The following is a 15,774-nucleotide window of genomic DNA, read 5'->3' as shown; positions in this document are numbered from 1 at the left end:
CAGAAGTAGGCTTACGTGTTTGCTGACACCTACTTTTTATTATTTCTATTGCCTGAGACTAAAAGTAATAAATATACTATATTTTCTAGTAATTGGTTTCAGAATATTTTCTCTGTATCTCTCTCTGTTTCTGTTTCCATCTCTTTCTCTTTCTCTGTCTCTGTCTGTCTGTCTGTCTCTCTCAAGGTTATCTTAAACCACGTGGCTTCTGAAGCACTATTAGATATGAACTGATAGCAAGAACTTTTAAGCAGACATTTTTATAATCCCTAAGCCACGGAAAATTAATTTCAAGTTTCCTGCTTCCCAGGAGTTACTTCAACTAGCCAAGCAAACACAGCTGCAGGCAGAATTCAAAGAAAGGGTCAGAGTCCTCGGAAGACAGCCACACTTCCAAATCTTCATTATAAGAGAAGACACGTGAGCCAAGTACAGCATTTCTAATGCTTCAATAAATGATTTCTATAAAGAAAAACTTTCCAAAGGCAATTATTGTGCTTACATTTATTTTCATAATTCATGGTACCAATAGAAAACGCCCCAGGAAAAATACAGCTTTTTTGTTTAAAAATAAATTTATTTTATTTTGTTATAACCTTGACAGTCTATATAAACAACATGGTATGTGCAAAAACAATTACAAAATACACTTTGAAAAACCATGAAAGTTCTTGAATTTCTTTCTTGATATCAGAATTTCAAGAGACACCATTAAAAGTTTCAAATAAAAAAAAAATGAGAGTTTCCCAACGTTGTCTTATCTTTAGAGACTGCATTGGTCAGCCAACCAGGGACGCGAAAGAAGAGACACTTAACAGCATTGGTGGCATTTTTTGATGTGCTAGTGGTCATTTATTTCAAACCTGTTTAGCATCAAAAACGACTGGAAAGAAATACATACATGCGCCCAAGGAGACTAAATAAAGCATGAATCTGACTCAGGTGCAGGTAGCCTCCTTTCAAGGACAGCCATTAAGTCACAAGAAAAAAAAAGCCATTTTGAAACTTGTCAGTTCTTTGAATTACTAGCTGTAATTGGCAGGTAATCTTCATTAATGAAACCCCAGCCTACTTCCAAACACTGTAGTGAAAGAACGTAGGGAATTCAGACATTTGTTCGCATCTATGAAATCTCTATTGTAAAGTAACATTTACAAAGATCCCAACAAGCAGGAAGCACCACTGCGTGGGAGCATCTTCCCATCGACATTCTGAAGTGACCCACCTGATCAGTGTGAAAAGTTCCATGTTCTACCGAATACTGACTAAATACAAATTTTATTTTCTTTTTACATTTAATATCGTTTCTACTAAATACAGCACAAAGTCAAAGGAACACAACAATGGCAAAATAGTTCAAATAATAAATGCTGTGTTCAGGATGTCATGGCATCAAAATTTGCCTGAGAGCAGGGTATGGTCACATCTCTTCAGCTTTGCCATCACCGATATTAACAGTCTCTTCCAGTGCTGTTTATACTTTACTGAGCATAAGCACCTACGGAAGGTTTTTACCAGTCATTTGCTTTTTCTGATGGTTTTGTTCAAATATATCTGAGCACAGGGTCTTTTCTGAGACTGACACTCAACCAAGGACCATCTATGGATATAACCTAGAACTTCTGCTCGGATGTGGCCCGTGGAAGCTCAGTAACCAAGTAGTTTTCCAAAGTAAGGGGAACACGGACTATTTCTAACAGGATCTCAAGGGCAGGCTGTTTGACCCCCCCCCCCCCCAGGGGAGGAGCAGTCTGTTAGGCCACAGAGGAGGACTTTGCAGCCAGCCCTGAAGATACCTGATAAAACAGGGTCAAATGAAAGGGGAGGAGGTCCTCCCCTATCAGTGGACTTGGAAAGGGGCAGGGAGGAGACCAGGGAGGGAGTGTGGGGTTGGGGAGGGAAAGAGGGAGCAGGATACAGCTGGGACACAGAGTTAACAAAATATAACTAAAAAGAAAAATAAAATTTAAAAAAAAAAAAAAGAATTTACTCATGCCGCTGAGACTTCATGAAAAGCAAAATAATAGTAAGGATGAAAGCCAACAGAAATCCTGATGGTGACAGCAGCATTGGCCAGGACTTCATAGTCTGTGTTAATGCTAACAACTCAGAATCAGCAAAGCACAGCTCAGAAGGAAATCCTGAGTTACACTGTTGAGTTAGAATACAGGGACTCAAACTAACAAAATGACAAGGACACCAGCTTTGAATCTGGGTCTGTCTTGGTTCTGACTCCATCAATTCTTTTGCCTCTAAATCTAAATGAGATTATGTAACTCTTACATATATGACAATGAGGACAAAAACATGCAATCTCACAGACCGCTGAAAGGATAAAATGAAATAATATATTTCAAACTCCGAGCATATGGTACCTGTATAAGCTTTGGTGTTGATTCAGGTTTGTTTTTTTGTTTGTTTGTTTGTTTGTTTGTTTAGTTGCTTTGGGTTTTTGAGACAGGGTTTCTCTGTATAGCCCTGGCCATCCTGGAACTTGCTATGTAGACCAGGCTAGAGTCAAACTCACAGAGATAAACCTGCCTCTGCATCCCAACTTCTGGGATTAAAGGCGTGTGCCACCACTGTTTGGTGTATTATATAATCAGTTATTAAAAATCTAACTTCGTTCCCACTTTTTCTTTACTTGACTAATAATCCTGGCAACAAAATTATCTTGAAATGTTCCTTATTATTGTTGCTACCTAACCAGGCCCTTTTTCCTGATTATTAGACTGTAATAAAAACATCATTATTAAAAACAATAACAAACAACACAAAGTTACAAATACAAATAAAAAAGTAAATACAATATTTAGACATTCATTTCCGCTAGCTGTTTTCCTGAGACACTTTCTGTCCATCTGCAAATGAGTCAGGTCTTCTGTAGCTCGCCATACCAGCTTATGACAACTTTATAACCTGTGAGAAGGAAGAAAAAAAGAGCAGCAACTATAAAATAAAGTAATATACAATACAACAATAATAGCTAATCCAGAGTTGGCATTTGTGTTAGTTGTTAGTGTTGCCTTCATAATAAATAATAGGAACAATGTAATTCCTCAGCAAGTGTCATTAGCCGCTCTTGGCTCCTGAGATGTTTGTGGAAAGAAGTGTCATTGTATACACGGAGAGTTATGGGCGGCAACTGCTTTCTTATGCTGAGGGTGAACAAGGGAATGCCAGGCCTGATTGCTGCCAGCCTCTCCTTTAACCTACAGGGACTGGCCAGGAATTTAGGCAATGCTGTGAACAGGTAGCAGAAAGAGAGGAATCCTATTGCTTTAAGCATGGGTCTCAGTTCCGCGAACCACGCAGCCACCTCTTGAGGGTCAACATACTACCAGTTTTAAAACAGCCTTAGTGGGATTTCATGTCATTATAACCCAATTGTCCCACTTGCTTCTGACCTCTGTGAGCCCCTTGCCGAGCCCCTTCCAAGGGGCTCCTGCTACCGATCACATGGGCTGGGCCTCCAATCCACTGTTGGTTTGTTCAGGGTTAGAGCTATCTAGTGCCAGGCAGGTGCTGAATATCTAAAGCAGAGGTACTTTGGGGCATTTTATTTCATTGTTTAGGGTTCAGCAGTGGCTCTTTCTGCCATAGAATCTGCTTCCACCTAGAGGAGTGCCTCTATGGTCAATGCTCGCCATGACCCCACAAGCTTCTTGCTGCTGCCAGAATTGAGGGACATGATGATCCTCCTGGATCTGTGACTACAGTTGGGATCCTGACTCACAAATACTTCAGGAGTTCATAAGTGTGCTATGAAAGGTATCGTCTCCATCATCACTATCATCATCACCATCACCTTCAGATTACTATTGCTACTGTATTTCCTTTCTTGAGATGATATGTTTGATTTAAAATACTTCTTCTTTTATTCAAAAGGGTGAAAGAAAAGAAAATAATATTTATATATACAAAATAACCATGACAACTATGTAGCATTAGAATGCCTATTTCTGCGGTAATCACATTCACCTAAGGCAAAGAGTGGAATTGTCTTTTGAAAGTAAAATTAGAATTATCTTAGTATGATCAAACAAAAATAGTTGTTTGTTTCTATTTTTCTGGATTGTTATATCATCCTACAGTTATGACAAAACCTAAAAGCAAATGAATTTATCTTTTGATATATTTGTACACATAACCCAATTCCAGCCAATTATTATTAGACATAATTAAGCCCCAACTCACTACTTAGAGTCATCAGGTTTCCCATCTACTATGCTTAGCATACTTACCATTAAGCAATATTAGTCTCTTGAATATCTTCACTGATGGGAGTTTTATCTTTATCCAAAGTTTCCATTTTCTCTTCCTTCTTTTTTTTACGATGTTTCCGAAGAGGACTTCAAAAATAACACATAAGGAGTTAGTTTTAATATGTGTGTTCATGTCAATATGGAAGTAATCAATAAGAGAGCCTATGACCTTATCTCTTCTTGTCTTATATCCATTGGCTTTGCCTTTGACACATTTCTTTTTGCAAGTTTAAGTGCTAGCTGGCATAGTCCACAGTGGTGTGATATTTATTTATATACATATGAAGAATCTGGTACCTGCTTATTGACAGAGATTAGTGGTTAGAAGAAAATTTTTCATGCAAAGTTATTTCACAGTGCAGAACAATTAGCACTGCTCGGTGTTAAGGAGAAGTAGTAAGGAGTGGAAACGGGCATGAGAAACTGAAACAGTGACAGTAGCCACTGGAAATATTACTAATTTCTAGACACATTAATGAAGACATTGGTTTAATATTCTGGGCTGCACTCTAGTTTCAAAATTAATATGGTTCAAAATTAATGTAAGAAGGTCATTTCCCAGCTGTGTTCAACATAGCCTCTGACCTTAAAATGACATTAAAAAATATTCCTTTATATAATAAAGTATAAAAACTCAAAACTACTTTTCAACTTAATAGCTAGGATTTTTGTAAATTATCTAGTTGAATACTTGTATTTTGCAGGAAATGCAATCCAAGCTCAAAGACATTAAAAAATTTGTTCAAAAATACCTAATTGTGGAGCTTGTCAAAATTACTTTTTTGTTTTGGTTTGGGGATTTGTGTGTGTGTGTGTGTTTGTTTTTTATTCTTTGTTTCTTTCTTTTATCCCAAGAACACTATAAAGGAATTATGAGGCATCTCCTTTGGGCATAGTCTACAGCACAAAAGTGGATGGAATGATTTAGGAAGGGATGCTCCTCAATGCAAGAAAATGTTCAGCTTAATGATAGGTTTTCGGGAAAACTGCTCACATATTAATGATTGTCCTAACCCATTTTCCCTCAAACAAAGGTGTCTGTCACTTCCAAATGCATAATGAAAACTCACGATATTAAAAACAGAAGAATCATCCATGCACATAAAATTAATTATTTTTAAATGGTCACAAAAAATGTTTCAGTTTGTTTTTATTCTGCAATGTCAGTATGTAATGAAACAGTTTGGAAAATATAAAATTCCGTTTAACTTACTAACAAACACAAAATACCCCTGCCTTCGGAGCTAAACGGCTGAAACTTTTAGTCCAAAAACATCTATGAATTTGGTTTTAGCTTCTATTTATTTTCTGTACGTTGATAAAACTTACCTGCCACGTGTTTCACTCCGCTAATAAAAATCTTATATCAATAAACACAAGCCTCAAAAGGCTGATTTATTTAAATCAAAGCAAAAAAGAAGAGATGTAGGAAAAAGAAGAGAACGGAGGAAAAGAAGAAGAAAGGGGCAGGGGAGAAAAGCAAGACAGAGTTTCTCGGGTTCACTGAAGGTTCAGTTTGAACGCACTTACTGGCAGCAGGTGCAGACCCCGATGACTAAAATGATGAACACCACCATGACCGCTATCAGGCAGATTACCAGGACCTGCCCTCTGTCTTGCTGGAGGTAAAACACGTCCACTCGCTCACAGCGTACCCCGTAGTAGCCTTTCTCACAGCTGCACAGGAAAAACACTTTTATCAGTCTCCAGTTCTTTTTGGAAGAAATTGGCACTGTTTTCATTATTTAATAAAGAACATGGTTCCTTAAAAAAAAAAAAACAAAAAGGAAAAACTAAACTAAAGAAGGCAAGATCTCCTCCTCCGCTGCGTTCAGGAGCCCCAGGGCCTTGCCCCACTCTGACAACCTATCAAAATGTTTTGCAGTTTTAACCATTCAGCTTGTGAGGAAGGGGATGTTAAAATTCCTTCCACAGCATTATCAACACATTAAAAACCTCATGACAAGTAAGACTCAAAGTCTCATTTCGCTGTAGGGTGAGACAAACATTCCTCTGCAGCAATGCTCTACCTTCAAACTACATGATTTCATACAGCCAGCCGTGGTGGCGCACACCTTTAACCCAGCACTCAAGAAGCAGAGGCAGGCAGATCTCCGTGAGTTCAAAGCCAGCCTGTTCTACAGAGCTAGTTCCAGGATAGCCAGGCTTACACACACACACACACACACACACACACATCTCAAACAAAAACAAATAAATTCCAGGATTTCCTATAGTCCAACATGGTAATGTATATAAAATCCCATGACTCCATAACTTTAAATTCAAAATCATAAAGTCCCACACAGGTCTTCTCTACAGGATCTCCCCAACACAGAGCCCTAACTCTATGACTGGGGAGACCATTAGGAAGCAATCCAATTGCCCATTCCTCCATACCTCACAGCTATATCCTGCCCTAGCCTGTTCTGCTTGCTGGGCGAGCACGGTTACATTTTCAGGTGCGTTCACCACTGCTCCCACTCGGCTTCTCTCTAAGCCATGTCCTTGGATTCCGTGGCCCCCATTAAAGAAAAACTACCGGGATCAGTCAGCAGTGGCAATGAGCTATGGCTTCCTCCAGTCTCTCGCTTCTCTATCAATATAATCTCAAGATATACTTTAACTCGGCAGATTCCTCAAGTCTGTGGGTAAGTTAGGGAAAGAAACTTTTGGCCAAGTTGAGAGTTATCCTTGCTCCTTGATCTAATAGCTTGGTGACATATGGACTCTGAGTAAAATTCTCTGAGTTATTATAAGAACCTTAAAAGATACATGAAAAATTGGGTGCATTTGAGTCAAATTTATCTCTTGGCAACATCAGCATCTTTGTATTAATAGTTACCCTTATTCTCTACAGATACACTCAAACACAAAGAAATACCGGTCACACGCACAATCATTTAAATATCAAAAATACCGAATCTTGCACCTTGAAAAGATTTCTGGGCAACCTCGCTTAGTTATAACCCTCAGAATTTATTGCCAAGCTGTTTTATAGCTGATGCCCAACAGGAGCCAGGGCAGTTAATTCCCACAAAGCCAGCACTGCTTCAGTAAGACGATCCCAGTTGCCAACATCGTAGCTGACAAAATGCTTCAAAAGCCAACAGGCGCAGGCATAGAAGCAATGAAAATGTGAACTGTTGTGCACAGGGCAGAGAAGCTCCCATGAGGATGCAACAAGAGGGTCTCTGGACAGGTGCGGGAGAATTGCTTCATTCAAGAACACTGGGTGTCTTCACTTGAAGGTCAAAACACAGGCTAAGGAGCTGGAGAAATGTCGCAGTGGTTAAGGGCACTTGCCACTCTTCCAGAGAGCCCAGGTTCAATGCCCAGCACCCACATGGAAGCTCACAGCCATTTGTAATTCCAACTCCAGATGATCCAATGCCTTCCTCTGGCCTCCACAGGCTCCTGTGTACATGCGCATCACATATCACATATATGCGCTCAGGTACATGCTCGTGCATGCTCACACACACAGAAAGTGAAGTAAGTAGCTATTTAATTTAAAAACTGTAGACTGAGAACTAGAACTAAAAATATAAAAAAAACGCTCTTAAAATTAGGATTTTAAGACTAGGAGTAATTGAATGTGTCAGGGAATGCTTTTAAGAGTTTATAAAGAATATAACAAACTCTTACAAACATGCTCTTAATTAGCATAACAATTTCTTTAACAAGCCTACCACATGACTCTTTAAAACCACTGTTTCGCCCATAAATGACCAGCTATTACGCACTGCTCTTCAGAAACCTTTGTCTAACTCTGAACTCTGGGTTCTCTACGTAGCTTTAATGGAACATCTCAGCAAGTGGAACTTCCTGTAGTTTGTAGCCCAATGACATCATACTGGAAGTCAAACTTTAGCATGGCTAGAGCATGTCTCCGGTCATTTTCACCCGTGAACAAACCAATCACACGTCATCTGGTGATTATTTTCACCTGGTGATTATTTCCACTGACCGTCTCCCATGTGCAAAGTAAGAGGAAGGGAGAGCTGAGTCCTCTTATATCACCAGCAGGGAAAAAGCTCTCTAGGCTAACAGAAGGATTTGTATACCAAACCCTGGGCAGAAAAAAAAAAAGCACAGAATTCTAGAGAATCGGCAAACTCAGTGAAAAATAGAAGAAGAAAGTTAATTCAGGATCAGAAGAAGTTTTCAGGCTAAGAAAGTAGGTGTTAACCTTCTGGCCAAGGGGCAAAACTGTGAATTGATCTTAGGCAGTGAGATCACACAGTCTGATTCTCATCTCTGAAGACAGCACAGTTAAAGAACAATAAATCTGCAGATGCGAGAACCAATGAGAATAAAATGAACTGGGCATTCATCTTTTTTTAAGATTCAGTGTATGTCTCCAACCTAGTAAAACAACTGAATAATTTTTTTTTAAATCATCTTACACACACACATACAAGCCCTTGTTTTTTTAGACAACCAATTCTTATCCCACCTCTAAGTATTATCTGGGCATATTTCTTCTTAGAGTTGAATTGAATCAAATTTCCAGGAAGTCCATGGCCTTTAATGTTCAGGCAAGATTGTGAGATTTTATATGCTTGTGAGATACTTGTGGAAAATTACATACATTTGGGAAGCCGTATGGAAGAACATACATATTCTGGGAACTTAAGGTCAAAATTATGCTTAAAGAATCACTTGATCCCTCTGTGAAGTAAAATCCCAGAATTCTCTTTAAAGAGAGATCACATTAGGAGAAAATTAATATTAATAATACACACACAAAAAGTTGAAACTTGAGCTCTTTATCTAAGACTCAAAAAGTCAACTTCTTTCCTACTCCCTACTGGGTTAAATAGGCCTTGTTACTCTCTAATCAGAAATAAGTCTGACTTCCTCACACTTTACTGACAACTGCAAAAAAGAAACAGTGTCTAATTTGGCAGAAATCCCTTCGTATTTACGTTAACTACAGAACCGCCTCAGGCATGCCAAAAAATCTGTTCTCATTTGAACCACCCAGGAGATGATTGGAACTGACGAGCATCCTAACACAGTTAGAATCGCCTTTGCTTGCTCAAGGGAGCAGAGGACACCAGACGTGTGGAACTGGGTCTGGATTCTCACACTCATATTTCAGGAGGAAAGTCTGTGTCAGTTTCTCCACAAGTGGGTGCTGAGCCTGGCCCTTAAAAAAGTGGCTGAAGGCAGGACCAGACGGAACTGTGTCCGGACAGATGGGTGGGTTAGCTCAGAGTTTCCAATGCTGTCAAGCCGCAACCAGAGTATGCTGCTCATGGGCACAGGGCCTTCTGCTTACATGCAGGAGGGCGTCTGCTCGTCCACCACGTATCGGCATCTCCCATGGATGCAGTAATGTTTGTACTGTTTGGGGCACCGAGAGAAGTGGGTTTTCGGCTTCTGTCTCGTGGTGTTACCTGGAGAAGGAGAAAACAGCATTAAAATTCTAACTCCCCGTTTCATTCATTTGATTCACAACTAATACATGCCTGATACTGAGGAAAGAGCCACAAGCCAACTCCCACTCAGAGCTAACCTTCCATGTCCATGGTGTAACCAACGGTTTGCAGGATTGAGACATAGAGGAGAGGAGAGAAAGCAGAAATGTGAACGCATTGCAGAGACCCATGATATTAAGTTGTGATTTTGTTAACAGCAATAACCGCCATACTTCTTAATAGTGACCTAATAGATAAAGACTCCGTGGGGCAGACAGAAGAATCTGGCAGAGTTTGGGATAGCCGATACATAGATTTCTCCGACACCAAGAGGTAATGCAGATCTCTCGGGATCCATGGGAGATTGATCCCAGGCCCTTTACGGGGGTGTGTATGCGTCCTCTCTATATTTTAAATCATCTCTAAATTACTTATGATACCCAACGTAACATGAATGTCAAATAAGCTACTATGCTGTATTGTTAGTAAATGATAGTCTGCTTATCCCTAGTCCAGGTTTGAGCCACAGTTGGATGAATGAATCCATGCAAAGCTCACGGGCTCCGAGGGCTACTCTACAATTTCAGCAGATGCCAGATTGCTGCTGAGTTGCTGGCTGACCTGGTTTTCTTTGTTGAATCACTTGACTCTCAGGATGAATGCTTGTGCATGCCAGATACTTTGCTCTCATGCATGCCAGTGAGTGGGACTCTTTGGAAAGACTGTAATTCTCCTAGAAATAACTGCACAGCATGTCAAAGCAAAAACCTGTGCATTTTGCCAGATGCCTTGATAAGACAGCCCCCGCCACCTGAGTGTTTTCTAACCCTGTAAGTGCCGGTACTGAAACATCAATGAACAAGCACCCACTATCTGTTTTAACTGGCATGATAGCAAACATTAAAAGTAATGAACAGCCAGGAAAATGGCTATAGTAACCACAGAAACAGTCGCAGAGCACTGGAAAGAAAAATGGAAAGGACCCTGAACTAGGGAATAAAGAGCAGTGTGTAATTTTGGGCTCTATTCTTCAATAGCTGAGTCCAGATAACCTAATTGAGCTGCAAAGTGAAAATGATAAGGTCTTCCTTAACTGGCTGTTGAGAGGTATAAACAAAGATGTGGAAACAAACAAAAAACCTAGAGTCCCTAGCAAATGAGCTGATTTCAGATCCTGAAAAGCTTGGCTATTTCAAGTTTCAAGAGAAATCTTGTATGGAAGGCAGACATACTGAACTGAGAGGGTCTTGTCAGGAGCAGCACGAACTGCAGGGGATGGAGTTAGAGGCTGCAGTGACAGGCAGTGCTAGAGAAAACAGAGAGTGGTTTGCACCAGCGAGGTCCCATGGTACCTGGAAGAAATGAACACTATACAAGAAGGCACTTTCACCTACTGGGTAAGGCAGTGTGGACTACCCTAGCATAGGAAGATGCTGGCAACTAGGAGAATGCCAACGAATACTGGGGCATTTAGACAACTGTGATGTGGGCCTGGACCAGGGAATGGACAACAAAGCTAAATTCAAGATGTAGCAAGTCCTTGTGGCACATCTTTTATGCTCCAGAAGGCCTTTCCTGATTTGCAAAGCACCCTTGCCTTTAAATCTAAGCTGTGAGGCTTTGTATCCAAAACTCCACTAATTCTTCTCTTTGCTGGGCTTTTTTATATGCACCAGGACCTTCAATAAACACCGCGTGAAATATTATTCCAAAACGCAAATTAACCAGCAGCTGCTGGATGCAGTGATTTAAGCAGTCTCTGCCCATGCAAGCAGCACAAATCCCTGCCAGCCAAGCAGTTGCCAGGCCCTGTTTTGATAGCTCAGCTTGCCTCGCCAAAGAAGCATGCTTTTAACTATTCCCAGAGTTATTTGGATTTAAAACCCTTTCCATGCCACCAGGCAGAAAATGTCTGGTGATTTCTCTATGGAACTTTCAGAACTGAAACTGAAGTAAAACACATCTTGATGTTTAGCAGCAAGCAAACAAAAACCTGTCTTGCACTCTCTTTGAAAATGAGAAAGTATCAGCATTCTCCCTGAAATGGCATCTAGAGTAACAGTGGTTACACTGTTAGAAGTTGAACTGGGAGGCTGTATTTTGACTATCAAGAAACCTGAGAGGAAGAAGCCTAGGGAGAGCTCATTCCATTCTTCAGATGCACAAATACTTTTCAAGAAGGAGTTAAAGGAGTTAATCCTATGACAAAAGTATTATCAGTCCCAACTCTTGTGTTTCTCTCTTGAAAATGGAATGACATCCTCTTAAAAATGGAACAACAAAGCAACTTCCATGATTTTTGAGGTGAGTGAGCTTATTTGGTCTTTTTCCTTTTACCTTCACCTGTTTCAATTCACTTTATCCAAACTGAAGTATTCCCTTGGAGGGAAGGTGGCATAGCAGAATCTCACAGAGCGACTACACCTGTCAGTTGGCCAGGCCACAGACATAACCTACGACTTGTAGGGCAGTTACAAAGGCTGCATCTCAGTCTGTTGCAGGACTCTGGCTTCTCACGATTCTGAAGGTCAATTGAGTCAGAAACTATTAGAGTTATGACAGATCAGAGTATGCAAAATTTTGTTTAAAAACTTTGCAGTGGGGATCAGAAACAAAGACATCTTTCTTGGCTCCTATGTGTCATTTGATGACAAGTGCTTGCTGGGTCATTTGCCTATTTAGATTAGACATGACAGTTTCTTGTGGGATAAGCCATTGGAAAGAAATCCAGAAGAAATGAAATAATTTAGTTCTGATATGGAATTTTCCCGAGTCTGACCCATTTACACTATTAATATATAATTATTACATAGCAGAGTATTGTAATACAAACAGAGTTTTTTGTAACATTTATGACTGAAACTCTTCAGAATGGACACTGGGTTTATTTTTCATAAAACCTTCACTGACCAATGCAATAGTGCTTGCTACAAGTGTATTTAATTGTTCTGCAAGTGGCATGCCACCAATGACTATTCAGCAGGCAGCTAACTCTGAGAGTAACTTACTCTATAATCATCATGACATTTAAACATGCTGTTATATTAATTAGCTAATTCACTTGCCTGCGTATATGCACGGGTGAACAGTTGACACAGGGTGGGTGACTGAATGTGTGACACAGCATGAACGTGGATGTCAAAAGACGACCTGACACAGTTGGTTGTCTCCTTCTACCATGTGGGTTTCAGGAATGAAACTCCACCCCTCAGGCTTAAGCACAAGAGGAAGACAAATGACTACAAATTCATCCTCCCACACATGTATCTGACCTCTAAAACGAAGGAGCATGCCTATAAGAAGGTACATAAGATCCCCAAAGAACTGGGGCTAAGTTTCCTTCTAGCCTACAAGTGTCGTCAAAGGTTTTAACAGTCCACTTCTAAGCTCCTAGACCTCTTTCCAGCAGAGGTTTCCTCATTTTACAATCTCCTCACGCCAAAATCTGGAGAAGACAGTTTTATATTTTTAGCATTTAATAGACATCAGAAGCTGTGGAAGAGAAGGGACTGAAAGGGAACCTACTATAGAAGGTTCTCTGAAAGGCTTCGATCCAGGGGATCGAAGCAGATGCTCACACTCACAGCCAAACTTTGGGCAGAGCACAGGGGGTCTTATGGAAGAAGTGGGAATAGAAGGACAAGGAGGGGACAGGAGCCCCACAAAGAGGCCAACAAAGCTAAAAGAACCTGAGCCCAGGTGATCCTGCTGAGACTGAGCACCAACCATGGACTATGCATGGAGAGGACCTAGATTCCCTGCTCAGATGTAGCCAACTGGCAGCTCAGTCTCCATGTAGGTTCCCGAGTAAGGGGAGCAGGGGGTGCCTCTGTCATGAACTTGATTGCCTACTCTTTGGTCACTTGCTCCTGGTGCTGCAGCTTTGCCAGGCCACAAAGGAAGAACATCCAGGCAGTCCTGATGAGACTTGATAAGCTATGGGAAGATGGCAGAGGAGGAGAACTCTCCCTTTCAGTGGACTAGGGAAACAGGATAGGGGAGAAGAGGGAGGGAGGGTGAGACTGGGAGGAATTGAGGGAGGGAGCTTTAATCTGGATATATAATGGATAAATTGTAAAAAATTAAACAATTATAAAGCAAACATGTGCTGCTGCTGGTGGTGGTTGCTGTTTGTTCCTGCTGTTGTTGCTGGTTGCTATTTGCTAGACTGCTGGTTGCTGGTTGGAGATATTTTGAAGACAGAGTTCAAATTTGCTCCAAGGAACTCCTTGACTCAATCAGCAGGAAGTATTCTAATGATACTCACACCCCTTCCCCTTCTAACCTTTTTTTTTTTCTACATAATGTTGGGGGATTGGGATAAATAGGGGTGGTGGAGGGAAGTAGATAAAAGAACCCAATAAATAGCTAAATATTACAGCTACAAGTGCCCAGATGTGAGGCTAGGCAGAATGGGAAATCTGATTTCTAATACTGTAGAGCAAATGGCAGGAGATGAAGGGATGAATATTCTGTCTCAAGGTGTTATTATGGCTACTGCCACTAGGCTCTCACCTGCTTTGCTCCCAGAAGGGATTTTCTGGGTTTTTTTCTTTTCCTTTGTCCTATATTCTGTCTCAAAAAGAGGTTAAAAGAGTGGCTGAGCAATTGGAACAATTGTGATTGGCAAGTGAGGAACCTGAGAAACAAACAATGGCTAAAATGGGAAAACCATAAGAGTCACTCTACTGTCTCATTTCTGAAAGAGTTGCAGAGTTGGCTGTGCAACTGGAAAAATTTCAGGTAGAGGCAGAAGTGCTTGAAAACTGAGAAGCTCTAGAAAAGGGAGAGTAAAAGGGCTCAAATCTTTTTGCTCAGACTGAGCAAGAGAAAATGGGAGCTTCCCGCAGTATGCAAGAGGAAAGCAAACCAGGCTAGACAACAGATCTTAGCCCTACCCAGCTACACACAGTTTCAGTTTTAAGTTCCCAAAGTCCCTGGTTGGGGTGGGGAGCTGGGTGTGTGGCCAGAACGAGGAAGAGGCCGTTCAGGATGACAGGATTAAAGAAAACAGCTCATCTTGAAAGAAAAGGATAACCTTGAGCTGACTGCACAACCAGAAGAGGGGTGGCCTGGGATTACAAAGCCACCATTGTTTTTTCCAGTCATCATACAGCTCATGCCTATTAATGGTACAGATTATGATTAGGATGAGATAGTGTGGTGTCCTGTAGGAATGATGAAACTGAGGTATTTTAAAGAGGCCCTGACTTCCTATAGGATGCACTCACCTTATGTAAAACAAATATTAAGTAACTAGGCTATCCAAAATAGAATTATTTGCCAAGATTGGAAGGGTCTGGTAACAGCTAGACTGTACTAGAGGCTGATAAGCAGTTACAATGGTTAAATAGGTAGAGGGAGGTAGCAGTGAATATTGAACAGCAAAATAGAGCAAGGGGAATGAATATTGTCAAAAGTCAGTTGCTTGGTAAAGGACAGTACTCTGATTTACAAAGATAAATTTGATGATAATGTTATAGAACAATATCACTTATTGGCTTTAAGGACTTAGGACAAAGTTGAAGATTCTGGGGAGAAAGTCCACCTCATTTATTAAGATTGTGCAAGGTTCTAGGAAAGCCTTCACAGATTTCTTGCAAAGATCATTTTCAGCTGTGAACAAAGATGTATCAAACCTTGATGGGAATTGCAGTTGAAATTGCAGTTGGTGGGAATTTCAATTGCAGTTGAAAATGTTATTACTAATGTAAAAGAGGTATTAGACCGTTCAGGTCAAAGGCAAGGTAAGATATCACCTTACTCTTGCCAGGATCAGAGGGAGAGAGACTGGAACCTTATAACATGTTGTTGAGAATATAATCTTTCAGGCAGCTGTTGAAAAGAGTGGAGGTTCCTCGAGCAAAATAAAAATAGAGCAACCATATTATCCAGGATCCTCACTAAATATTAATATTTAGGATATTAATCCTAAAGCGCTAAAATCAGGAAGTCAAAGAGACATTTTCATTCTTTGTCCACTGTAGCATTCTTCACAATAATCAAATATATATATATATATATATATATATATGATAGATAGATAGATAGATAGATAGATAGATAGATAGATAGATAGATAG

The 15,774-nt window shown here is 40.4% G+C and overlaps 1 protein-coding gene across 1 annotated transcript in view; it reads right to left on the bottom strand.

Annotated features, from left to right (window-relative positions):
- Positions 1–826: 826 nt before the first annotated feature.
- Btc (betacellulin) overlaps positions 827–15,774 on the bottom strand; it is a 41,478-nt gene continuing 26,530 nt past the window's right edge. Inside the window, exons 3-6 of the mRNA XM_055595347.1 lie at positions 9,553–9,670; positions 5,796–5,942; positions 4,245–4,352; positions 827–2,919 (exon numbers count right to left, since the gene is read on the bottom strand). Of these exons, the coding sequence (XP_055451322.1) occupies positions 4,247–4,352; positions 5,796–5,942; positions 9,553–9,670 (371 nt within the window). The 3' untranslated portion in view covers positions 827–2,919; positions 4,245–4,246. The remainder of the gene's footprint in view (positions 2,920–4,244; positions 4,353–5,795; positions 5,943–9,552; positions 9,671–15,774) is intronic.

This window comes from Psammomys obesus, unplaced genomic scaffold (assembly GCF_907164565.1).
Source record: "Psammomys obesus unplaced genomic scaffold, mPsaObe1.curated_primary_1811, whole genome shotgun sequence".
NCBI lineage: Eukaryota > Metazoa > Chordata > Mammalia > Rodentia > Muridae > Psammomys > Psammomys obesus.
Note: the sequence above shows the minus strand (reverse complement) of the source record. Positions and strands in the feature narration are given on the sequence as shown.